The 26,891-nt window shown below is 46.8% G+C and overlaps 2 protein-coding genes and 1 pseudogene across 2 annotated transcripts; 1 reads left to right on the top strand and 2 right to left on the bottom strand.

Moving 5' to 3' along the window:
• Positions 1–1,164: 1,164 nt before the first annotated feature.
• LOC123131649 (serine/threonine-protein kinase PBL36) lies at positions 1,165–7,738 on the top strand. The gene is made up of 9 exons (XM_044551320.1): positions 1,165–1,405; positions 1,509–1,763; positions 2,504–3,529; positions 4,529–4,794; positions 4,895–5,021; positions 5,320–5,614; positions 5,707–5,839; positions 6,766–6,852; positions 7,484–7,738. Exons 3-9 carry the CDS (start codon positions 2,551–2,553, stop codon positions 7,583–7,585), a joined length of 1,989 nt encoding a protein of 662 aa, XP_044407255.1. The 5' UTR covers positions 1,165–1,405; positions 1,509–1,763; positions 2,504–2,550; the 3' UTR covers positions 7,586–7,738.
• A 5,781-nt stretch (positions 7,739–13,519) lies between these two features.
• Positions 13,520–15,493, bottom strand: LOC123131648 (uncharacterized; annotated as a pseudogene).
• Positions 15,494–19,955: 4,462 nt separating this feature from the next.
• Positions 19,956–25,160, bottom strand: LOC123129288 (uncharacterized). Its single transcript, XM_044549514.1, has 4 exons — positions 23,086–25,160; positions 21,594–21,650; positions 20,238–20,356; positions 19,956–20,073 (listed from the first exon to the last, which is right to left on the bottom strand). The coding sequence occupies exon 1, from the start codon at positions 25,158–25,160 to the stop codon at positions 23,301–23,303; it is 1,860 nt and encodes a 619-aa protein (XP_044405449.1). The 3' UTR covers positions 19,956–20,073; positions 20,238–20,356; positions 21,594–21,650; positions 23,086–23,300.
• Between the last annotated feature and the right edge of the window lie 1,731 nt (positions 25,161–26,891).

Genomic DNA, 26,891 nt, shown 5'->3' with positions numbered 1-26,891 from the left:
GCAATGGTCCGGCGGAAATGAGTTGATTGTACTCTATTGCATCCCAAGGGGGCGCTTGCGGCCTTCCAGAAAACCAAGGATCAGTCCCATCTTCATGATTCATTTTTCCTGCTTCTCCTACTGTGTTTTCAGTCATTGCATGAATAAGAACGCATTACTATTCGAATCGCATTTTGTTGTTTCCACACAAAAGGAAACACGGCAATCTTATCACATTTCTTGCATAAACAACCAATACAGCATGACAAGTAGGAAAACATCGTAGTCGTGCATTTCTGTTGATAGGGCATGCATATTCATTCTCTTTTCTACAATCTAGATGGCAACTATCATGTTGAACTGCTGGCAACAACCAACATAATATGATGGCAACTAACAACAAAGATAGGTGGCAACTAATTTTTTCCCTCCATATGTGCCGCCCAAATTGCTCTGTTCTGCCCTGATCTTAGTGAATCCTAAACATCCTTCTCGAGCACCTACTAGTAGCAACCCCAACCTAAAAGCTTATATCAGATCTAGGATAGAACATGGCAAATTTTGTGTTCGTTGGAGGGCAAAGGGGAATAAACATAAACGACCGGAATTGATGTTAGTTGTAGATCCTTGCGACACAAAACAGTGGTGTGGCCATAACACTGTGGATCCAGTCGCCATCTACGTGGGCAATCTAGAAGTAAAATTATTGGGGGCCAGGGGAAGGAGGAGGAGATAGGAGAACGACCTATGAGCTCGTTGTCGTGTTTTCCGTCGATGGGGATAGGGGGCGCTAGAGATCTGATCTGATTGCCATGTCAACTAAAGAAGGAAGACGTTGGAGGTAGGGGAAGATTGATCGATTCAGAGGTTGGAGACGACGGACGGTGGCACTGTGGTTCGCAGGCGGAGAGGGACGACGGGCGAGAAAGGTTGTGCGGGTCACGAGGTCGCTTGCCCGGACGTGTGGGCAATTGCGCCACACACCGAACGTGAGGGCTGTGGTTGGGTGCGCCCGGACGTCGTCGTGCGGACGGGGTTGTGTCGATGCCACACGAGGCGTGCGGCACACCCCCTAAATGTCTGTGTGGTGCGTCCTTAAAAAGAAGAAGGGAGTATTCTAGTCCCTTGTAGCATAGTCAGGTGGCGGCCGGCCATAGATGTTCTAAATTACCATTCCTTTTCCCCGTTGTAGCCAAACACGCCGTCGATAGTCGTCGTCTCGGGCGAGTCAACGCCCAACCGCGTGCGCTTATCCGGCCGCATGACCCACATCGCGCCCACGCCCGAAGCGCGCCGCCACCTGCCTGCCTGGTCGGCGTGCACTCGTCGCCGGCGAATCAAACCCGATGCCGCGGCCTGCAAGCCATATGCTCTTCCAGGCTGCGCGGCGCCGCCGGGCACCGGTTCCCCTCTTTGCCGCCTTCCGGTGAGTCGGATATTGATTTTTGGATCGGTTCAGAGATTTTTCCTTGATGCTTGTTTCCAAGGGATTGCCAATTTGAAAGCTGCTCTTGTATATTCTGTCCAAGCTCGCCGGCGTGCCGTTGTATGACCGGCGAGCGAGGGGAAGGGGCCGGGGCATGTGGATGTGGATGTGGATGGTGAATTGGAAAATTCTGTTTGCCCCCCACTGCGACTTTGTCACAGCCTATCTATTGCGCTGCTCCTTCCCAGTTGACTTCCTGGCGTCGTCCCCTCAAGCCCTCGGTCACCCCGCACTGCAAGCAAATAGAGGGAGCACATCTCAGATCCACATGCGGCGCCTACCGAGGAGGAATTAACAGGTACCATTGCTTGACTAAGTGTAATACATATTGATTTTTGGCTCCATGGGATTATTATGATCCACCATGCTTCTGCACAAAATATTTCGGGGATATGTAGGAAAAAATACATCTTGCCTCATAGATTAGTAAAATCCACATTTAGTATGCTTCGAGGGGTTTGGCTCAGGATCCTTTCCAGGTTCTGTTTGTTTGGTGGTGGCAATTTCTCATCAACAGTCTAAACACCCAAATGGCCGGCTTCTCCGAGGAGGCACGCCAGGGCAGGGGCAGCTAGCCACTCAGATCTTGCCGGTTCAAATCTAGATATGAATGCACAATTGCACATGTTTGAGGTATAACAATCAGAAACCCCAATTCCCTGCCTCCCAATTCGCGCCGCCTTGGTCTTTTCAGTTTCCCCTTGCCCCATCTCAGCAAGAAGGGGATTTCTTCCCTGCCATAAGAATGCTATTCCAAACTGATAGTGGTAACATTTTGCGTTCTACAATCTCTTTTTTTTTTTGGTAAAATGAAACTACTTGCAATCAATCTAAGTTAAGCCAACATTACGATGTCTTTTGTTGCAGAGGTAAAATTCCCCCTCGTATAACATACTCCCTCTGTCCCAGAATATAAGAACGTTTTTGATACTATGATAGTATTGAAAACGTTCTTATATTTTGGGACGGAGGTAGTAGTATTCAACAATTAATTTCAAGTAAGCCCACTGATATTAGTTCACATTCTGACATACACAGGCAAGCCGCACCTCTCCTCGCATTACCAATTTGATCTTGGTTTGCAAATGGATTACCAAGGGAGCAATGTTAGGGATTTCCTTCATGTTAATGGACAAGTGGTGCTAGAAAGAGTGAATACCAACTATAATCTAAGATCTTTCACTCAAAAAGAGATAGAAGACATTACTGGTGGGTATAGCACTGTGCTGGGAGAAGGGGGATTTGGTAAGGTTTACAAAGGAAAATTAGATGGTCTTCGTCCAGTTGCAGTAAAGAGATACAAAAATGGAACCAAGAAAGAAGAGTTCGCCAAAGAGGTGATAGTGCATTCCCAGATAAATCACAAGAATGTTGTCAGACTGTTTGGTTGCTGCACGGAGGAAAATGCTCTTACTATTGTTATGGAGTTTGCATGCAATGGCAATCTCTACAATATCCTTCACTGCAGCAGAAGCGATGCTAATGGTTTTGTCCCCTTCCCTTTGGACAAACGTTTGGACATCGCCATTGAGTCAGCTGAAGTATTATCATGCATGCATTCAATGTATAGTCCCGTTCTTCATGGTGACATCAAACCCGCTAATATACTGCTAGATGAAAATTTTCGGCCAAAGATATCAGATTTTGGGATATCAAGGTTCCTTTCTGCTGATGAGACTCAGCATACCAGACATGTCATTGGATGCATAGGTTATATGGACCCTTTGTTCTGTCAGAGTGGGATTCTAACTTCGAAGAGTGATGTATATAGTTTTGGAGTCGTTTTGCTGGAAATCATCACCCGAAAGAAAGCCGTTGACGGGAATGTCATTCTTGCTCAGAGTTTTGTTGAATCCCTGAGAAAAGGGAAAAAGGTGAGACTAATGTTTGATGAAGAAATTGCCAACGATAAAAAGAACATCAAATTTCTTGAAGATGTCGCAAAGCTAGTAGCTGAATGCTTGAAAATGGAGGCCAAAATGCGTCCAGAAATGGTTGAGGTGGCGGACAGGCTTAGGACGATTAGAAAAGCTTACCGCCAGCGGAAGGGCAGAAATTCTACAGGTCATAAGGAGTTTGTAAAGTCTTGTATGATTAGCATGATAATTTTACAATACCAGTTCCTCTCTCCTTCAATTAATGTTAAGTTCATCTCACTAGTTGTATATATACGAGTGCAGTGATTCAGTGCCCACGCTCATCTGCACCCGGTCAGAAACAAAATCATAAAAAAAAATCAAAAATTCCGAACTTTTTTTGCATGGTAGAAAATTTGATGCGTGAGGTTTGCTCCAATTTTCAAATCATTTGGACATCTAAGAAGCTCTCGGCAAAAAAGACAAATCGGGTCAGAAACAATAAACTTTTTTACAGACCCCGAATTTGTTTTTTTTTGCTGAGAGCTGCTCAGGTATCAAAATGATTTGTAAACTGGGGAGGACCTCTCGCATCAAATTATCTACCATGCAAAAAAATTTGGAATTTTTTGAATTTTTCTAGTATTTGTTTTGATTTTTTTCGTCAGGGCAGGTGCAAATGAGCCTGGGCTCAGAAGATGATTATCGTATATATACACATTTGAATTCATTTATAAATATTAACTCAATAAAGTAACTGTGTATTGTAGAAATTATTTAATAATATTGATATATAAAAATTTCTTGTATCCCATAAATATGTTCTGTGATTCTCGTTCCTCTTGTGCTAAAAGGTGTCTTATTGGTGGTTCAATCCACAAGGTAAACCACCTAAAGTCTTATTGGTGGTTCAGTCCACATTCAGATTTGTCACTTCCCATATCCTGGTTGCTGTAATTCAGACCTTGTTTTTTCCATTATGTCAATGTAATGGAAAGGGGGATAGCCCGGTTGAAAAATAAAATCAAGATTTGTCACATAAGTAGCTTGTCGATAAATATTCATTGTGCTAAATAATAGAACTAAATAATTGAATGTTTCTTGAACAGCTTCTCATTAAATATTCATTGTGCTAAATAATATAACTAAATAATTGAATGTTTCTTGAACAGCTTCTCATTTATTTTTCAATTTCTCCCTAATGTAGGTAGCAACTCTGGACTTATTAAAAGTGGAAAGGCACAGGATATGCTTTCCCCTACCCCTGTTACCGCTGCTACTGCCAAGAACACTGACAAAATTCCATCATATGTGGTACCGACCATTTCCATGGATGAACTGAAGAAAATAACCAGGAACTTTAGCAATGATGCTGTAATAGGGGGCTTATCCAGTGGTTGTTTCTTCGGGGTGCTGAACAATGGAAATAAATCCGCGATCAAGATACTCAGTACTGAAGAAGTTACTTTGGAGGTCCTCACCGCATTGCCTCGCCTTTTTCCCAATCCAGTTAATGCTCTTCATTTATCAGTACAACAAGGCTTACCTTGTAACTACCACCCTTCTGCTGCAGATTCCAGTGGTCTCAAGATTCAGACATGAGAATATTCTCCAGCTTCTCGGATACTGTGTTGAAGGAGACAACTTTCTTCTTGCTTATGAGTATGCATCCAGGGGATCCTTGCATGATATTCTTCATGGTGAGTTGTTACTTCCAGATTTTTGTGTGTTGACTGATATTTAGCTCAACTTGAACAAAAATACTGGGGAGCAAATAAATATAAATATCACACTCAATCCAAGGAAGGCCCTAGGGGAGAGGGGCAGTTTGTTGTGTTAATGTTCACGCTTGTGCCATATCAATCTGGGAACTCTGTGAGCCAATTTTTTTTTTTGGTCAAAATGTAACAAGTATCATCAAATTGACAAACTGCTCTGAATATTGGAGAATAGTTCCTCCCGCAAAAAGCCTGATATTCTCATGGTTTATGACCACAGGTAAAAAGAATGTTACGGGGGCTGAACCAGGACTCGTTCTATCATGGACGCAACGCGTGAAGATTGCCCTGGGTGCTGCAAGTGGGCTCGAGTGCCTCCACGAGAAAACAGAACCTTGCATTATCCACAGTTGCATCAAGGCCAGCAACATATTTCTCTTTGACAGTGACGTTGCGAAGATTGGTTACCCTGGTTTTTCCAGACACCCTCACTACATAGACAATATTCTTTTGGACCGTCCAGATTGTCCTGGAGGAAAATATTATCCTCCCAGTTCCGCTTATGATGCGCCTGAGTATGCAACAAAATGTTCCACTGCTGTCAGATTCTTCTACCAGGTTAGCAAAATCATTACTCTCCTACTTATCTAATCTTTGGTTCTGTCAGGTATGCAATGTACGGAGAGTTTTCTACAATGAGTGATGTCTACAGTTTCGGGGTTGTTGTGCTGGAACTCTTGACCGGTCGGAAGGCATTTGATCCCTCACTATCCCGTGGCCAACAATGCCTCGTGACATGGGTACGTATGCACATTCATGGATATAATTTCTCAGAAGTAGTGCTCCGGTACCCTCTAAAAAACTAGAAAAAGGGTATTTTCATCCATCATCATTTAATTAAGATTTCTGGTATTAATTAGCTGGCTGATTAGGTGGTTAGATCTATTTGACCCAATCCATATTCAAAACCAATTCCATCGGCATCCCGGGACTCGTTTCTTGAAGCGGAACTCATTAGTACTAGTGCGGTCTATCCATGGCAGAACCTCCTAAGTCCTAACTGCTCTCGCCGCTGGCTGGGAAGCATCCGTCACATAGATTGGAGACTAGACAGAGAGAAATCTGATTGGATTCCAAAGGAAAACGTTTAAACACGAGATAGTATTCTTCTGTCCTTAGCTTCCCAAACATGCAACGACTCTATTTAAAAACGAAATCTTGCATGGATTAGGCTGCTCTGAGTCTCAGATCAAACTGTCGTCGTTGTGCACTGACGCACCCACACGGGGCCTGGACTTCGAGCTGGAGGTTGAATGAATCTGCTGCGCCGCAAGGACATGTTTCAAGGTAAAGATGATGCAGCCCATGTCCGTCAGCAGAGGCACAACCGGTACAGGATGGAGAGGCGGCGTGGCCTGGGATGGGGTGGAGGCCGGTATGCTGGTGCCGTTAGCCGCCGACAAGGACGGGTGAGCAAGTGGAGTAGGCGATGACGCCCGTACATATTTGTACAAATACGGCCATATTAAATGCACGACACGTACGGATTCAGATGGGTCATACGGGTTTCGATAGGTTTAGACTTGACTTAATTATTTTTAATGCCCTTAATTATGAATGTGTACGGACTGATCTCGACCGTTGATGCGTTTAGCGGGGGTGTACTGAAGCAGAAGTGTTTCTTCAGAAGATGCAGTAGAAAAACTCTAATGACATCGACATGCAGGCTCGACCAAGACTTGATGAATCCAAGGTGCACCAATGCGTGGATCCGAGACTTGGTGGAGATTTCCCTCCCAAGGCTGCCGCCAAGGTATATTCTTGAGCTCATATTCTACCATGCTCTACCGAGAAGCTAGCAGTAATATATGCAATCACTATTTAATTAGATGTACCCCCCCCCCCCCATTCTCCGCCCTGCTGGAAGGATCATTAATTAGCTGGTAATAATTACTCTTCTAATCAACATTGTAATTAACCAGGGGCATTTCAGTCCCAAATTATCTTCAAATCAGTGGCCAACATGAAAAAAATACAATTATCAAAAAGAAATGGAGGGAGTATTTGTTTACCATTCGTTTCCTTTTTCAAGAAGACAATACCTCACATTCATCTTCTTTCTTTTAATAAGATGCAAAAGCAACAAAGCCAAAACATCTTGCAAGCATACCACATGAAATGGCCAACAATGGGACCCACTCCTATCAGACTGTGCCGACGAGAGAGAGAGAGAGAGGGAGGGAGGGAGGGAGGGAGGGAGAGGGAGAGAGGGAGGGAGGGAGAGAGAGAGAGAGGGAGGGAGAGGGAGGGAGGGAGGGAGACGTATGCTCCATGTCTGAACTTTTTGTTGCAATTCTCAAACATGCTATGTTTCTAACCTCAAGGTACTATAGTGTAAAAGTTAACAATTTCATTTCTGATTATGTACACACTCTGGCAAGCAGATGGCTGCAGTGGCAGCGCTCTGTACACAGCATGAGAAGGAACACCGGCCAAAAATAAGTATCATGGTCAAGGCTCTGAGGCCGTTGCTGGTCAGCAAGTAATCTTCCCCGCCCTGCTGAAGCATCTCGAGTGTGAGGCATCGTCTTCTCTAGCAGTGAAATAGCATGTGGTGTGATTTCCTTGTAGAATTCGAAATCATGAATTCAGAGATGTATGATTTTAAATGTCAGCGGCATATGCATATATTGTGTATATTTCCCAGCAAAGAATTTTTTTTGTGTATATCATACCGCACGAGATCATGAAATTTCCCAGCTGCCACCTTTCCTAACGCTTTCTACCGGACATCGCTTCAAGTCATGCATGTGCTGTGGATGCATCAGGTTTTCCTTTTATTATGTGTTTCTTTCTCCCGGTTTCTTTAGGTTTTTTCATTCTCCTTTTTCCTACTTTTCTATCTTTTACCATTTTGTTTTTGTTTTTTCAATTTTTGAATTCATGAACAATTGTTCTAATTTGTAGACCTTTTTAAAATAAGGGATATTTTAAAAATATGGGAAGTTTTTTTGAAATCTATATTTTTCAAATTCATGAATATTTGTTGAAAATACAGAAACATTTTGAAATTCATGAACATTTTTAGTTTGGAAACCATTTTTAAAGTTATTGAACAATTTTTTAAATGGAAAAACTTTTTTTTCGAATTTGTGGGCATTTTGTTAATCGGGGAACCTTTTCCAAATTCATGAAAAAATCAGAAATATTTTTTAAAAAATCTGATTTAAAAAAATAAATTCCTATGTTTTTTTCTAGTCGCCCCTTCTTTTTCGCTTCTCTGTATGGCCTGGGGGCCAATTAGGCCGACAATCCTGCAGCTGGGTTGGTTCATCACGAAGCTGGAGTCAACCATTTCATCAGTTAGATTTTCTTGCTGCTTCCTGTGCACTAGTTAGGAGCATTTCTTTACTTTTGTGAATCCCTTATTCTTGATAGAAATAAAGGTCCACATCCAAATCAATTCAAAACTGAATTTACCGACTCCCGAATTTCTGACAATGCATCCTCGTACGCCATGCTCACCTTGAATAACATGAAGTCGTCAACCGGTGGAAACAAGAAAATGCAGTAATCAGCCTTCGTGATAGGCAAGATGCCATCATATAGCTTTCCTCTGCAATGCATGGTTTAGGGGTTCTCAAAAAGGATCAGAAACCAAATGTAGGGAAAACTCACATGATGGAAAACGGATAACTGCAAGGGGACTGTTCTGACTTTCCTCTGGCTGATTTGAAATATAAGATCACGATTGGTTCTTTTAGGCCAAGGATAAACTATCCGGAGGCAAGTTTGTGCAAATTACAAGTTGTCCAGTGGAGGAAGATAGTCAGCCAAATGCATTGCAAGCACAGTTATGCTGGCAACGTGACGGCAAAAGGCAAACAAAAAACGTCTTGTCATGCATGAGGTTCTCTGCACAATGGAAGCACGACCTTTCTGGATGATCAAATTCTGCACTAGATCCTCCACTGCCTCTCTGGAGGCAGTCTTCAAGAAATATGTCAACGATATAGCATGACCGACCTGTAACATGAGAGTGATCTTTCAAGACAATCACAGTGATCTATGACAGGAAATTTGAATGATAATTCAACTATGCATTCCTGAAGTATGGCTCCCATATGAGCTCTTACCTCAACTTAATGGCTGCCTGTTGAATCAAAGTAGCACTGCATAAAACTCTCAAACATTATACTGAGTCCATATTTGAGGACACTGGATTTTGCAGAGAACAATCAATAAAATATAAGATAATCCTACTGCCATCTCATAAGCTGATAGCTCAAAAGTTAAATTATAACGGTTGGGTTGTTTACTCTCTATCAAATACATAGTTCCCTCTCTACTCTTCTCTTAAATGTTCAGTACATCCATGTTTTCTTCAGGGTTCAAATTTCTACAGACTTACTATAGATAGATTCAGAAATAACTTTCACTTACTATCGATAGCTTGTTCACTTGGGCGCAAGTCAGGGAGGAAGATTCAGAGTTTCAGAGTAACCTGAATTGCCATGGTTCCAGGACTTTGCAATTACTAAGCCTATTCTGCAGTCCTGGAAGCAAAGTTGTTCATTATGTTATTTTTCAGGTTTTCAGTGAACCTGTACAAAAATATGCGCATTTTAATAACTAAATTGGACATTTATGAAAAAAGATACAAGAGCCCAGTCCCAATGTTCTAAAAACATAACAACTCTTGTCATACAGATGCCGCTGTGATAATGGAAAATACTGATAAACAAGGTGTGGCCCTGAAGCGTCTGAAGTGAACCACACATAAAAGCTGGCCATATTAGAGCTTCCGGCAGCCAAATATAAAACGTCGCTGTTGGGGGAAAATGCATAGTTAAAAAACTTTGTTGTAAGATCTCTATTTTTCAGCTCTGATTCGAGTTAACTTGGCCCCTGAAAGATTTTTAAAGTACTATATAGCTTCACACTTGTCTTGGGTATAATAAGTTTCAGAGTTCACACATGAAGTCTGAAAGATTCAGGGCTAACATTCAGCTCTGATTCAAGTTCAGAGTACAAAATTTACATAACGCTTACTGTTTACATGCATGCGTGACTCTTTCAAATGTTTACATCCAAGCATCAGATGCTGCTAGATGTTTATTCAAAGAACAGTGCTATACAGACGAGAAAACTCGCACGATTCATGCACGACAGTGAAAATCCAGGCGGCGCGGGGGCGCCGGCGGCGAGGGAACGGCGGTGGTGCGAGAGAGAGAGAGAGGGGTGAGGATTTGCGTGGTGTGATCTGGTCGGACCTTGCTGAAGCTGAGCAAGTGGCCCCACTCGTCAAACAGTGTCTCTCACATCTGATCTGATAATGGGCTGGGCTGGAGCAGCACATACACGAATTTCCCTCGTATTGTATTGTAAAAAGAAAAGAGACAATCCTACCGAAAATACAAAGGTGAACATGGGTGCGCGCGCACCCATGTGAATAGTAAATTCATAAAAAAATACTAGAAAAAAATATTATTTTTTTGAAATTTCGCAGTATGAAACTTAGTCGTTCATTCTACTCATGTGTGAAGTTTCATGATATATTGACACCCATGGTATTCTTAGTGAAGAAAATACCAATGCGACCATACTATTCATTAAACAGTGTTTTTTAATATAACTTCGATTACCTTCGATTTTGTCATTTTTTCCCAGATCATCACGGATGTAATTTCTTCGTGAAACTTCATATGCGAGTGTACCGGCTGTGTATGTATATTACAAAAATAAATTCAGATTTTCTTGATTTTTTCTAGTATTTTTTTGAATTTAATATTATAAAGGGTGCGCGTGCACCCATGTTCACCAAATCCGCGTCCCAATCCTACACTCGGTAAAGACGAGTTGTTGTTGTTGTTGTACAAAAATAATTGAGGTTTTTTCCTTTTCTCTTTTGATCTAAATACAGTAGGAAGGTACCTTGGTAATATGTTGTGGTCACTTGCCAGTGACTTATAAAATGTCTTACATTTGTTTACAGAGAATGAGCATTGATCCGGTACCAAATCGAGGCAAACTCTGAATACTAGGTATGACCCAAAAATAACAGGGGTCGGGGTCGGCCAGTGAGACGATGGGGGATAAGCTTCATCGTTGAGAGAGAAACAGCCCGGATCACCAGCTAAGGCCCCTAAATGACCCGACTACAAGCAATGTAATCACGCTGAAATTGTTCTGGCCACAACCGCATCGTGCATCCTAGTTACGCAGAATGAGTAGGAAACATGGTGGCACCTACTTCCTACGTCCCACAATATAAGTTGTTTTTGCAAGCTAACAGTTGGTAAATAACATTGCCCGTATTTCTATAAAGAACAATACTAGTACATCATTGCTGGTGAAATTTGCTTGTCAAATTTCCTTTTTGTGAAGTTCATTTGGTAAATAACATGGCCCGTACTGCTATAGAGAAAGAAGAGTCCTAGTAGGAGTACATCATCATTACTGATGAAATTTGGCCGTTAGAGGGCAATATACAAATCAGACTATGGCGGAGCTAGCACAGGACCATTGGGGGGGCCAATGGCAAAATATGGCTTTATGAAGGGGTAAAAGTCCCTATTTTTCTCAATCTATGCCATCCCAAAAAAAATTCTTCACAAAAGCTACCAGGCTTGGGGGGGCCACAGCCCCCCAGCCATACACATAGCTCCGCCAGTGCTTGGGTGTATGTCATTGTCAGGGAGGAAGATTCAGAGTTCCAGAGTAACCTGAATTGCCATGGTTCCAGAATTTTGCAATTATTAAGCCTATTCTGCAATTCTGGAAGCAAAGTTGGTTGTTATGTTCTTTTTCAGATATTCATTGTAACAGAATACTGTACATCAGTAACAGAAAATTAAACCGGCGATGAACCAGCCGGTTCATAGTAGAGACAGACTCAGCGCCCAAGAGAAAGAGATACAAAAGAGGAGCAATACCAAATACAGCCACCCAGAAAAGCTCCTGCCTCCATGGATTGGAAAACACTTCAGATCCCATGAGCTCTGCGCGCTGTTGCGGTGCCTCCCTTTTTCCCCTCCGTCGCCTGTACCAACATCCAACGCTTGTTAATCCAGTAGCAAATGTGAAAAATCACTCAACTGGGGTCGCAACTCGAAACAGGCCATATTCTTTTGGCCTTCCAGATCCTGCAAAGTGTCCCAGCAACTCTGACAGTCGCAATCTTCCTTTCCCCGGTAGGAACCAGGAAGAGATTTAAGCCAGCCACTCACTGCAACGACAACAATCAGATGAGGTCAAAGTTGGCAACAGAAGCCAAGTGCACAACAATATATATTGAGCTGGTAAACACTATACTTCCCCTACAGTAAAAGTCCACATACACGCTCAAGTATAGAACAAGATTGATGTTACCTCTGGCTCCTCAAAGATTTCTGAATGCTTACCATAGCTTGACACTTGAATTGGGTAATAAGTTTTAGAGTTCACACATGGAGTCTGAAAGATTCAAGTTAATGTTCAGCTCTGACTCAAATTCAGAGTTCAGAGTACAAATTTTGCATAATGCATACTGTTTACATGCATGTCTAACTCGCACAAACTGTTTACATCCAAGTGAAGATCCAGCAAATTGCAAAAAATGATTAAAGTACCAGATGCTAGTTTATTCACATCAATACTAGTACAATACTAGACGGATTACTTAACTTGCAAAATTCAAAAAAGAGAAATGTAGGAGCTTCCCTGAATAAAACTTACGCCATTGTCAGGTCATACTTGTCACTGAATCTTCAGGGCATCATCAACTAACAGGGCCTTCGGAATCATGTATAGTACAGCAAAGCCATAGCCATCATGTTTTGTCGCTTTTCCTGGAAGAAGAAAAAAGCACCATCAATATCCACTTTCAGCACATTTCACCTGGAAGAAAGAAAGCACCATCCACATTCATTAAATCAGTATCCTCCTGTTGCGCAGCCACTCTTTGCTTGAGGAAACCTCCACGTCTCCTCACCTGGTGGTAAGTTGTTTCATTGATCAACCTGTTCCCCTCGCCTGCATTTCATTCATCTTGTTTCTATAATTTCAACAAGCACCACAGAAGGGACACACAGCTAGCTGATCTTCAAACCACATCTCTTGGCCAGTATAGCATGGACCACTCCTTTGCCTTACCGCACGCACACACCAGAGATCACATTTCTTCCAACTTCCACAGACTCACATCAGGAACAAACAAATGTGCACCATCCTCACAGGTTGGTTCGTAGACTGAGGCACATAGTAATTCCTATATTTGAAATTCTGCAAGATTCCAGACTACATGGAATCCCATCCGGCTTTTTTCCTTTTCCTATTCTGACTTTCCAGATAGAAATTTGCAAAAATGACGTACATAAGACCCACTATACTACCCTAAACAAATATGCTAAGGGATAAATATGCCCTCGCGATCAATATAGATAGTGCGATTATGGAATGACAAAATTAGCTAAAAGATATAGCAGAAATTTACATGGTAATGCCATAACCCTTTTTAAGGTTACCATTTGCTTCTCCAGTACAATGACCAGGGCATTAGAATTTTCTGTTTACATAGTGATATACAAATAGGCTTTCAACAAAAATGATACTAGCCTACTACTCAACTATTCGGTTTCGAGATCAGATTCCCTAGAAAAGTATCACCCAGAAGGCCATCCAAAACTACAAGAGACAAATAAACGAAAACTGAAACAAATTACTAGTGAGAAACAGAAATACTACTCCCAGGGAAGTTTGAGACTTCATATCATCTTCATGGCCAAAATGAGAACATTCTTTCATGAAAGGCAGATGGAGGATTGCATTGAGAACACTGCAATGGCCATTTCAGAACACAAAGATACAGAGTGTGCAGAAATACTACTCATTGATAAAAAAGGGCAGCCCCAGTGCATGTAGCTCCCGCTTGCGCAGGGTCTGGGGAAGGGTCCGACCACTTTGGGTCTATTGTACGCAGCCTTTCCCTACATTTCTGCAAGAGGCTGTTTCCAGGACTTGAACCCGTGACCTCATGGTCACAAGGCAGCAGCTTTACCACTGCGCCAAGGCTCCCTGATCTCACTCATTGATACTTCAAATAAATTGGCAGGATGCCCTGATCTCACTCTCTTAGTTCCAATCTGTGTGTCAATATGACACAAGGAAGAACAAGTTCATAGCAGTGCGATGTTTTCTTCTCTACAGAATGACATACCAGTTTTCATACTGGTCTTGGTTCATGTAAAAGTGAATCTGGCGGGCACTTCCCCTCTACAAGCGGTGGCATAGTCTTCAGCGAGATGTGCTGCAGCTTTCTTGTGAGGGCATATGAACCTTTCCATAAATACCTTCTCACTGACCATGACTGTATTATAGAAATCCCGGTCGTGATCTAGCAATCCATTTTGCTTGAGAAACTTTACAACGTAGTATCGGGGTCTGATCCTGCCCTCCAAGCTGTACATGAGCATTGCTGGACGATAAGCAATGTATGCTGGTGCCAACCCCACCACGGAGATGAGGAACTCGGACCTGTGCTGCAGCGATTCCTTATCCCTCGTCAGCAACGTTGGAGCCTTAGAAATAGCAATGCCCACCTCAGCATCCGACCATCTGAACGTGTTCTTCATGTAGTTCACTTTGGCGGTGATCTTCTCCTGGCTGAGGAATGCGACAGCACGCAACATCGGTCTGAACATCCCAGAGCCACGTGGCACACCGATACCTTCGGCGCATGCCACCATTGCCCGGAGGCGTTCGAGGTTGGTGGAGAGCAGCCATCGCGAAGAGATGCACAGCTTGGCAATATCGCAAGCACCTAGCCCGCACTCCAGGAGGAAGGCGACGTTGGGCTTGACAATCTTGTCGAGGTCGCATCCGAGGAGATTAGGGCTGTGCTTGAGTACCCGGAGGAGGTTGTCGTAGGATCCGAAGAGGGACAGGAAGTAGGATAGCTTCGAGGCGACAGATCTGCCGCGGAATTTTTCGCCGGCGAGCGAGACGAGGCGTGCGATCTCAGGACGCGAGAGGCCGAGGCCGGTGAGCCCGACGACGACGGGGGCCAGGGTTCTCTCGACGCCGGCGCAGAGGAACTTGGGGTCCTTGGCAACGAGAGCTGCGACATCGGCGTCGGAGAGGCCGAGGCCGGCGAGAAGGCGAGCACGGCGTCGGGATTGGCGGGGGACTTGAGGTGGGAGAGCTTGGCGGAGGCCTTGGCGGCCTGTGGTCGGGTGAGGCCGCAGGTGGAGACGAGGTACTCCTCCACGGCGAAGCTAGGGTTGGGGGAAACGGCGGGCGCGGCGGCGGAGATGAGGCGGCTGAGAGGGGAGATGGCGGAGGCGGAGGAAGAAGGGAGCAGTTGGGTGAGGACATACTTGTGGAGGCGGAGCATGGCGTACTTCTGCTGGCGGCGGCGCGGTGGCGCCGGCGGCGAGGGAACGGCCGCGTTGATGCGAGCGGAGAGAGAGAGAGAGAGAGAGAGAGAGTGGTGATGGTTTGCGTGGTGTGGTCTGGTTGGACCTTGATGATGACCAAATGACCCCACCCGTCAGGCCAGGCAGTGTTTCCACATCTAATAAATAAAAATATATTAGATGTGTTGTATTCCTATATATAAACCCAGCTTTTTTCCTACTAAAAATAATTCTTGGAGTAAAAAAACTAAAAAATAATTCATTTTTTCCTCTCTTTTCTTATCACGACTTTTTAATAAAAAAAGCACCACTGATCACATGTGTTGTATTCAAGGGAGAATGAGCATCGATCCGGCCACGAATTGCAAGCGAGTCAAAAATTCATGTCGAGTGGAGCAATGAGATGAGCGAGGCGTACCCGTAGAATGGTGCGCAACGATTTTCGAAGGGTCGCTCTTCCATCGGCCCGATTCAGATTCTGGGCGCGATTGTGAATTTCATAGGTGCGATCTTGTTGCTTCGGGAACTTGCTATTTGAATCTCCGTAACCTCTAGGCAAAGAACACTACTTGCTACCTATGAAATTGTAACTTTTTAAGAGCAACTCTAGCAGACCCTGCAAAAATACGACCCGCAAAACGCGTTTGCGGGTTCACGAAAATCGCTTTTGCGGGTCAAAAACATACGCGGCCGAGCAGAATTCGTATCTAAACTTGCATAATTTGAAAAAAATACTTTTGCGAGAGAAATTGCACAAACATAGTTCATCACATACTACATTGTTCATCGCATACTACATTGTTCATCACAAACTACAAGCATAGTTATACTACATACTACGTTAAACTAGTACTAGGGGGTCGGATCTGACAGCGGCGAGGTCGCGGCAACTGGACGACGCCGTGGAGGAGCCAGACGCTCAATGCTCCTCGCTAGAGCTGCAAAGATCGACATACTTCTCCGCCTGCTCCGCACGTATGCGGCGCCACTCGTCAGCCTTCTCGTTGGCGGCGACGTTGTCGGCGACCGCCTGCCGCCACTCGAGGGCTTCGAGCTCCTCGGCGTGGCGCCGGCGGTCCTCCTCCTCGCGCACGCTCCGCTCGGCGATGGCGGCGGCGACGGCGTCGAACTCCGCGACGTAGTCCTCGGGCCTGACGACTCCGCGGCAGCGGGCTCTTCAGGCTCCTCCTTAATCGGCCGAGCGAACGGCGCCGGCGGCTCCGGCTCCTCCTCCTCATCCGACCACTCCCTCTTCACGGGGAGGAAGCCCGCGGCGGAGGAGGAGGAGGATCCGGCGTACGAAGAACGCGCGGAGGAGAACGACGCGCGCCGGCGGTCGTACTCCACCGTCTCGCAGCGGTCGAAGCTCGCCGGCGGCGAAAGCCCGCGGTTGGTCCACTTCCGCGCGCCGGCGGTCGTACTCCACCGTCTCGCAGCGGTCGAAGCTCGCCGGCGGCAAAAGCCCGCGGTTGGTCCACTTCCGCGCGCCGCGCTTCCTCGCGCCGTCGGACCGGACGCGCCGCTCGCGCTCCTGGTCCCTCTCACGGTCGGATCTGCTGCCGGAACCGCGTCCGGAGCTCCACATTCGCCCCCACATGACGGCTGGAGGCGGGGCGGAGGGTCGCCGGCGGCGAGAAATTGGGAGAGGAGAAAGGGGAATCGGGTGGCTCGCGGCGGCGGGGGGATAGGGTTTGGACCCGCAAAAGGGCCGCGGTACCGCACTTATAGTGCTCGAGGCGTGCGGTTTGCGGGCTGTGGCAAAAAAAATTGCGGGCCGGGCGAGTATGCAGGCTCTGTTCTGGCCGCAAAATTGGCCCGAGCCCGCATACTCGCCGAAATTTTTGCTGGCTGGACGTTTTGCGGGGTCTGCTAGAGTTGCTCTAACCCAAGTGAAATTGGCGAAGTCTGCTTTTTCTCTCTAATGGCAGCCGAAACAATTTTCATCAGTAATGATGTGCTAAGTCCAAGTGATCCAGAAACAACTTTCACCTACTATAGATAGCTTGGGCGGAGAATAGACCTCTCCCTCGCGTCGTCTCCCTCGTGAGGCGACCCGAGGGCCCCCAGATCCCAGCGCCGCCAGGCCGGCCCTCCGCTGCTCCCCTGCCGCCGACCCCTGCCGCGGTGGCGGCAGGCCCCGTTCCTCTAAGGGGAGGGGGATCTCCGGCCGTAGCGTTGAGCAAGGTGGACCTTGAGCCCCGAGGTGGCGGCCTCGGTCTGCGTGACGACGGCGGCCGCTGCGGCCGCTCGGGCGGCGTGGTGGTCGGGCCTGGGCGCGGTGCTGCTGCCGCGCCGAGTGTTCACGGTGGAGGATGGGGTTGGCTCTTCTTTGGTTTGCTCGGCGGCCGGCGGCGGTGTCCCGGTGGCCTGGGGCGCAGGTCCGGTGGGTGGCTCCTCCGGCAGCGTCTTCAGGCCTGGCATGGAGCGGATCCGGCGGTCAAGGACCGGCTCGTGTGGCGGCGCACGGGGCCCCTCCCTCGGCTCTCAGATCTGGCCGACCTCGATGGGGCGGGGTGGCAGCCCCCCCCCCCCCGTCCTCTGCTCGCAGGCCTACGGCTGCGGTGCGGTGGTGCTCCTCGACTTCGTCGGCGGCAAGGTGCGGTGCTCCTGAGGCGGTGGTGCTGCTCAATGGCGGCTGAGCAGGATCTGGCCTGCGGTGGTCCGGATTTGGTCACGTGCGGCGGCGGGCTGCAGTGATCCTTGCTCTATGGTGGTGCAGGGACCAGCGATTCGTAGTCTACCGGTGCTCCTCGGAGGTGGTCTGCTCACTTGGGCGAAAGCCACTGCTCCTACCGGAGCCAGCGATGGTGACGCCCGCGGGTGCCGCTTATCTCCTTGGAGGCATCGCTGTCATGGTGACTTCCCCTTCGAGGCTCCTGGGGAAACCCATGTTCTTGGTCCGTCCGGAACGGCCGATGGCGGCGCTATTCACGTCGCATTCCTTCCTGAAGGCATCAACTTGGTGGATTGTGTGGTGGCTGCTCACTGCGGGTTGGACGGTGGTGGTGGCGCGGCCGGCTTCTGCTGGTGTGCTTGGAGAAGCGATCCGGGTGTAGACTCGGCTCCTTGATGCCCTTCGGCTTCGCCGGCGGTGCCGCTGTTGTGATGTAGACTCGGCAGTGTGTGACTCTTCGTCCGAGTGTGGACTCGGTTGCTCGTTGCCTTTCGGCTGCACCAATAGCCTTGAGGCATCATGGATGATCTCGGTTGATTGGAGCTCTTCGTCTACGATGGTGGTGTTCTCGTGTGGCTCAGGTTGGTAATGGTTGCTCAAGACCCTCTCATGGTTACCTTGTGTTGCGGCGAGCTTGGTGCTCTTGGTGTTGTCTCGACTCATCTTTGCACAAGGATGGCGCAAGATGCCTCTCAAACTGCTATTCGTTCCGTTCTTTCTATGGCGGAGCTCCAGTCAAGGTTCGTGTTTTCTATGGCGGAGCTCCAGTCAAGGTTCGTGTCTGGGATGACACTCGTTGATTGTGGATGCTCCTGAGTTGTGCCATGGGGCCGGTATGCCCGCCGATGCGTTCGGTTGTTTGCAAAGTCATGGTATTGTGATCTCTCGACGACACCTCACATCTACTTGTGTCTCTTATGGTGATGGTCTTATGTCTGCCAGCTAGGCCGTGCCTTTAGGGTTTTCGGCCTGGTTTCCCTTATAAACGAGGTCAATTTGTTAAGGTTTTCGATCCGGTTTTCCTTATAAACTGGATCACCACTCTGGCTTTTTGGCCACTTTAAGTAATATATTCAGGTGGGGAAACTCCCCCCCCCCCCCACGGTGATTCTAAAAAAAAAAACTATAGATAGCTTGTTCAATTGGGTTGTAGGTCAGGAAGGAAGATTCAGAATACAAAACTTTCGACGTGAACATAGATCAAACATGTCTTCAGCAAAGGGAAGCATGAAGCTTAATGTGCAAACTAATCAAAGCAAGAGGGGCCAACAAAGAATCTGGCAGGCCACATCAACACGTGCGTGCTACAGTGATCTAAAAAGTCTTATATTAGTTTACAGAGGCAGTACCTATAGCAAGCAACCGATCACCAGGAAGGAAGCAAGCAGAATGCACCAACATCCAGTTTCAGCGCATCCTCGCCGTGTCTGTTTTCTGCAAGGTTCAAATGCAAAACACGCAAGAGCATGGAAAACCGTTAAGCATGGTTACTGATTCCGGATTGAACTCATGCATTTTGGTTCTTAGACCTTGCTCTAATAATTAAAACAATAACATTTTGAAGAACGAAATATCCAATAAACTGACTCGCTGAGAAATTAGAGCTTAATGGTTTCTTGCTCTACATTGGTGCATCGAAGGGGATCAATTTGTAGTAATGCAATGTTTCCTCATACCAAATGATTTCGACAATTAAATCTGAAGTGATGGGTATCAGTATCTACAAACAACAGGTTCTTGGCCTGAGTCAAGTTTGATCTTCGAGCAGCTATCTAAAAGCTGGATTGATACTTTTTTTTAATGTACAAACAAAAGGCGTATGCAGCAGCTCCATCCAGGACACATGTACCATCCAGGGGAAATACCTTCAGGCCTCGCCCGGTTCAATCTCTGCCATCTTCAAGACTTCATCCATCCGTTTAATCCCTGTCAAAGCCGGGCTCTGCAACCAACACCCACCTTTGGACTGCAAGCAATAAAACATCCTGTTATTACATGGGCAGACCCACAGATTCGCATGATAGTGCACCGAGAGCTCTTGGGATCACACAGGACCAGGAAATGTGAATACCACATTCTCCACATCTCAAAAAAATAAATAAATAAAATAGCATCTTCTCCCAGACTCACAAGTCCTAACAGGAAAGATATGCATCTTCGTCGCCAGCGTATGTGAGATGACGTTGCTCTTGATAAGGTCCGTAGCTCCCTCAGCCGAGCTGCGACACTTCCGCACCACCACGCTAAGCCTGTTGCATCACAGAGAGAGTTTTATGAATGGTCTGCAACGCTTAGAGGAAAGCTTATCTGGAAGCACTAGCAACCAGCACGGAGCAAAGGAACGGGTAACACATAATTTCCCACCATCCAGTGGAACTAATGGAGTACCATTTCTATAAACTACAACCACTTAAAACGAATCAGGCGATCAACAAGGAAAATGCATATTCAAGTCAGTTTACTAGCAGCTTTGACAACAACAACTGATTCTACAGACATGTATCTATAAACTAAAATCTGAGGGTACTTTCGTGTGTAAAGAGCACGGGTAAAAGTGACATATGCCACTTGCTAGTAGTGACGGAGCCAGGGGTGGGCAGGCTGGGGCCATGGCCCCCTGTATGCTAATATTTTTCTTTTCTGAAAACACCACTAGATAATTAGCACAAAGTGGTCTAAATTTATATGTTTGGCCCCCTCCAACCTTTTATCTCTTGCATTGGCCCCCTTTATATATTATTTCTGGCTCCGTCCCTGCTTGTTAGTAATGATACCAAGAAGCAACAGGGCCACACTCTAATACAATCCTTATAAAGAAAGCAAAGTAATTCAAGTATGGACATCATCCATATAATGCTACACTCTGAAATAGAGCGAAACAGACTCATTCGTTGGATAAAAATGCTAACGCTACTGTTAATCCATTATCAGTAACTTGTCTCGTGAACAGAAATACTGAGATAGTGCTTTACCTTTTCGAGAAACCCATAATCTTCAGTCAACTGTTCTGGCCATCGTGATACAAAACAAAACGTAAGAGTTCATGAGAAGTCGACAACATCAGAAAAAGAGGTAGACTAATAAACTTAACAGTTTGCTTGGCCAATTACCAAATGTCAACTTGTGCACTGTAGCATTTTAGTTACAGAACATAATACCAACACGGGAATTATGAGATATATAAAAATAGCAAAAGAAGCATCTGCTAGCAACCACAACAATTACAACTTATAAGGGGAACGGGTTTATCATTTTGCTGGGCAGAACAAATCAATGTATAGTTGGCCGCCGATATCATCATAGGTCAGAGAAACTTGATGAATCATGAAACATATAAACACTCAAGTGTATGATGCATTACTGCATGGACCACCACAAAATATCCGTTTATCATTCCCAACAAGGCAACAAAATCTTGATCAAACCTCAACAGGTTTGTGTCTTGCTGAAAATAACAAATAGTTCAACAGTTGAACAATAATGCACCTTTAACGTCCATCTCCAACAAAAGCAATTCTTACACCCAGGAGCCTTTCCATAACCCTGCATCGACAAGTAAAATAAGCAGAGCAATAACAACAGGGCAAAATGACATGTAGCAAACACCTAATCTGGAGATAAGTGGACATATGAAAGGTTTAAGTACAGACAGCATGTAATGCTTAACTGTGTTACAGAAAAAAAAAACAGATCATGATAACTACAACTTATCTGCTTGACAACTTGAAGTTAAACTAATTCTAGCATGCTTTGGCAGTTACTTTTGAAGTTAACGAAATTACTGAAATTATTTGTCTTTTCAGATCAAATAGTTCAAAAGCTTAATTTTGCCTTGCGAAAATCATAGAGACACAGGTATCAAATTTTACTATCCGTCACTGAACTTCAATGATATCTTTATCCAGATGAACACCCAAGATAGCAGAAACTAATTCAGGTACACCTTACGTCGCCAGTTGGAAGTAATGTGCTCCCAAAAGCTAGCAGATTATGTGCAGCTTTTCATACAAACAAGAATACTAGGGGCGAGTAATCAAGAACTGCAGTCTCTGCAGAAATTCAGAACATGTATTCAGAGTATGGATGTACATGATACCAACTGTTTGGTGCCTATATTCACGATCACACCAACCAAAGCAATAAATTAATCACTCAGTTTTAGCCAAACTAAAGAAGAGCTAGCTCAGACACAGAAGGAAGAAACACGACGTAGCTGCTAGTGAACCTTCTGGTGGTGCTTGGCACAAAGAATTACCCACAGGACCAAAGCACAATAATGAACTAAAAATCTTAAGCGGCCATCCACAATAAACACATAATTTATGGCCATCGTGCAGAGCAGGATAATACACCTAAGTTTACTAGCGGCAAGGTAGAAGAGCGGCAAGTGCTTCTCCATTGTCTCAATAACATTACTAGCATAAGAATGGACAGACAAACTTAAGTTTATTTACTTAAACTTAAATGATGTCAAACCTCCTCCATATGAGAGTTTGATGTTTAGTTAAGTGTGCATCCCTCTTTAGCAGATAACCAGATGTGAGCCCTGTACATTTCGTCCTGCAGGTATTTCCAATATGACTGATGGCTCCAAATCGTTACCTCTGATCCAACTAAAGGAGAACTCACTTGCAGACACCTTCTATAGTTGAATGACTAAGTCTATCTTTAGTTTGTTAGTTAAAGCAAAAACAGATCTCTATGAGTCTGCATATGGGCAAACCAAAACGATTTTTATGTCAAACCATAACTGAAAAATAGATTAAGCTAAAGCCACTATTTACCTAGATTTGGGAAGGGCATCAGATTTATACTCAAATTATCCACTATGAGTAGCAAAATCAGTAGTAGAACATTAGGAATGCATTGCCCACAAATGAAGGAGACCTTTACGTTGGCTCATTATCTCAATGCACAGGCAACTAAGTTGAAAACTGAAATTTTAGTGCATTGCAGAATGGCCTGATCTCACACTTACTTAGTTCCAGTACATGTGTCTAAAACATGAATGAGGACGAAAAAAAGTTGATATCAAATCCATGGTTTCTTCTCTGCTGAGTGATGACATTACATATCAGTATCCAGGGATCAAATTATCAGCTTCATCACTCGTTAACAACCACCAACCCAGCATCTAACAGACATACAGCAGCGGACAACCAGCACACAGTTACATCAGAGCCCGTTCTTGGCTTATGTGAATCTGAAATTAGTGGGCACCTCCCCTTTGCAAGCAGCATCGTAGTCTTTTTCAAGGTGCGGTGCAGCTTCCTTATGAGGGTGTATGAACATCTTCTTGAATGCCTTCTCGGACTCCTTGAAAACAGTATAGTAGCTTGAGTCGCGCTTGAGCAATCCATTTTCCTTGAGAAACTTGACAGCATAGTACCGGGGCCTGAGCCGGCCCTCTAGGCTGTGCCCGAGTATTACCGACCGTTGAGCAATGTGCACCGGTTCCAAGCCCGCCTCGGAGATGAGGAACTCAGACCTGCGCTGCAGCGATTCCTTGGACTTAGTCAGCACCCGTGGAAACTTAGAAACAGCCATGCCCACCTCGGCATCCGTCCACCTGAACGTGTTCCTCAAGTACTCCACTCTGGCTGCTATCTCCTCCTCTCTGAAAGGTGCAACAGCATGCAGGGCGTGCCTGAACATCCTAGAACCACGGGGCACACCTATATTTTGAGCGCATGTCACAATGGCCTGGAGACGCTTGGGGTTGTTGGCGAGCAACCTCGGTGTAGAGATGCACAACTTGGCAATATCACAATCACCTAGTCCGCACCCTTGCAGTAACGCCAAATTGGGCTTGACCACCCTCTCGAGGTTGCATGAGAGGACATTGCAGAACTTCATCACCCGGAGGAGGTTGCCGGATGAGCCAAAGAGGCGCAGGTAGTAGTGCATCTTGGAGACCACAGTTTTTTCGCGGAATTTGTGGACGGCGAGCGGGAAGAGGCGCGCGATGTCAGACCGCGATAAGCCGAGGCCAGAGAGCCCGGCGACGACGGGCGCCAGGGTCTTGTCCACTTTGGCGCAGAGGAACTTGGGGTCCCTGGCGACGAGGGCGGCGGCGTCGGCGCCGGAGAGGCCGAGGCCGGCGAGGAAGGCGAGGACGGCGTCGGCGTTGGCGGGGGACCTGAGGTGGGAGAGCTTGGCAGAGGCTTTGACGGCCTGGGGTCGGGTGAGGCCGCAGGTGGAGACGAGGTACTCCTCCACGGCCAGGTTGTGATCTCGCGGCATCAAGTGCTTCCCACCTGCCCACGTCCAGGTTGTGATCTCGTCACCAATGGAGTCCATTGCTCTCTCGACGGATCGTTCTTGGCCTCTGAAGATCCGGTTGTTTCTTTCGCCCCAGATCGTCCAAGCTATGAGCAGAGAGATGGACCTGGCCTTCTTGGCGTGCGCTGCGTTGGTCGTCAATCCCAGGAGCCACTCTGTTGTGTCAGTCGTCGTGCTCCAGTTATCTGGATGGCATGAGGGTAATTGAAAACGATCAGCTCCCATCGCCCAAAGGCGTCGAGCCCATGTGCACTCTTGGAACAGATGCATGTTGGTCTCCAGGTTGCGCATGCAGAGAGGGCAAAAGTAGCAATTTGGCCATTTCCTCGCCATTAGCCTGTCCGCTGTAAGGAGCCGGTTAATGGCAAGAAGCCAGGCGAAAAGCTTGATCTTTGCCGGCGCCCACGCCTTCCACACTGCCGCCATGAGGGGTGATCTCGTGGATCCCAAGAACTGCATGTGGTACGCCGAGCTTGTGGAGAAAATGCCTGACTCCGTTAGTTTCCAGGAGAAGACATCCTGTCCTGCCGATAGTTGGCCCGTTGCCGCCACCCTCGTCCAGAGGTTGACAAATTGGGGCAGCAGCCCCGTGGTCACCCGCCCCTGCACATCCCGCTCCCAGCTATTGTCTCGGAGCGCTGCATGTACCATCTTGTTTTTTCGACGTGCCAACTGGAAGATGTCAGGTGCTACAAGGAAGGGTGCTTCCCCTTGCATCCAGCTGTCGTACCAAAAGGACGCCGTCTTCCCGTCTCTGACTTGCGCTGCCATTGCGGCCGCGAACAGAACTCTCTCTTGTAGGGTGCATGGGACAGGCAAACCTATCCATGGCCTTTCCGGTGCCGTCCGTTCGAGCCATAGCCAACGTAGCCTCAAGGCATATCCGAACCGCACTAGGTCCAGGATCCCGAGGCCGCCCAGCTCCTTTGGTCTACAGATCCTCCCCCAAGCAACCTTGTAGTGACCCCCATGGCATGCCTCTTGCCCACGCCACAGCCAAGCTCTTCTGGCCTTGTCAATTTGGCGGCGCACCCACGCTGGCATGTCTTGGACAGACAACTAGTAGGTGGTGAAGGCAGTGAGGACCGAGTTGAGGAGCACCAGCCTGCCCGCCGCCGCGAAAAGTTTAAGCTTCCAGCAAGCCAGTCGTGCCAGCAGCTTGTCGAGCAGGGGTTGGAGGTCGACCTTGCGCCATTTTCGGAGTGACAGCGGTAGTCCGAGGAATTTGCATGGGAAGGCCGCACAGGGGGCCCCCAATGGTTCGGTGACATTCTGCACATCAAAAAGTGCACCCTGGATAGGTAGAATTGTGCTCTTCTGGAAGTTCACCTTGAGGCCGGTGGCCTCCCCGAATGCATGCATGATCTGGTGCAGCGTTTCCACTTCCATTCGGATGGGGTTGACGAAGATTGCCACGTCATCCACATACATAGAGGTGTGGAAGGAAGGAACCTGCCCATGCAACCGGCTCAGCGACCCAACTTGGACCGCCTGCACCAACAGTTGCTGCAGCGGCTCCATCGCTAGGATGAACAGGGAAGGTGATAGCGGGTCACCTTGACGGAGGCCACGCCGGTGCCGTATCGGCCGCCCCGCTACACCATTGACGAGCACCCGGGAGGAGGCCGAGGCCAGACACAAGGCAATCCAATCACACCATCGCTGTCCGAAACCCCTGGCCCTTAGCATGTCGAGGAGGTATGACCAGGATACCGTATCAAATGCTTTGGCAATGTCAAGCTTGATCAGTAGCATCGGCTTCTTTGTGCGGTGGAAGTGGCGTGCCATCCCTTGCACAAAAAGAAAGTTGTCTTGTATGCACCTGCCCTTGATGAAGACGCTCTGTACTGGAGAAATCAGGTTGTCGATATGCTTGGCAACCCTAGTGGCAAGCACCTTAGTGAATAGCTTCATGATACTGTGGAACAGACTGATGGGCCGGAAGTCGGACATGGCGGTAGGTGCATCTGTTTTCGGGAGGAGCACGATGTGTGCACCATTGATCAGGTGCAGGCCTGTCCCGTTGAGCTCGTGCAGTTGCTGGAAGGCCATAAAGAGGTCAGGCAAGATGATCTCCGAGGTGGCTTTGTAAAAAGCACCGGAGAAACCATCCGGTCCGGGTGCCCGATCCGTGGGGAGATCCTTGATGGCGTCCTTGATCTCGTTCGTGGAGAAGGGAAGCTCGACCTCCTGCAAGTCCAAACGCGGTAGCCCTAACGCCTCCCAATTGAGAGTGGAGGGGGTAGACCCTACGGTTCCTTGCAGGTGCAGAGGCCCAAGGTTGCTGCACACACGGATCGCCACAACTTTGACAAACAAACACATCACCTTCCTGGCGGTCAATCAGATCTTATCTCGAGCAGCAGCTTCAAAGAATCTTCGACATGAACCTGGTCAATTGGACATTAGGAATCAGCTAGCTAGCTGCTTTCATGATGCTACGTACAAGCCACATTCAGATTCAGGTTTTCCATATTCCTACGGTCCACAACTTTAGGGCTC

Source organism: Triticum aestivum, chromosome 6A (genome assembly GCF_018294505.1).
Source record: "Triticum aestivum cultivar Chinese Spring chromosome 6A, IWGSC CS RefSeq v2.1, whole genome shotgun sequence".
Classification (NCBI taxonomy): Eukaryota; Viridiplantae; Streptophyta; class Magnoliopsida; order Poales; family Poaceae; genus Triticum; species Triticum aestivum.
Note: the sequence above shows the minus strand (reverse complement) of the source record. Positions and strands in the feature narration are given on the sequence as shown.

What these genes read in the sequence shown, in the direction of transcription:
- LOC123131649 (XM_044551320.1), top strand. Translation starts at nt 2,551, where the DNA reads ATGGATTACCAAGGGAGCAATGTTAGGGATTTCCTTCATGTTAATGGA. An exon ending in CTGAAGAAGTTACTTTGGAG is followed by an intron (nt 4,795 to 4,894) that starts GTCCTCACCGCA and finishes CTTCTGCTGCAG; the next exon opens with ATTCCAGTGGTCTCAAGATT. An exon ending in CTCCCAAGGCTGCCGCCAAG is followed by an intron (nt 6,853 to 7,483) that starts GTATATTCTTGA and finishes TCTGGCAAGCAG; the next exon opens with ATGGCTGCAGTGGCAGCGCT.
- LOC123129288 (XM_044549514.1), bottom strand. Translation starts at nt 25,160, where the DNA reads ATGGCAGCGCAAGTCAGAGACGGGAAGACGGCGTCCTTTTGGTACGAC.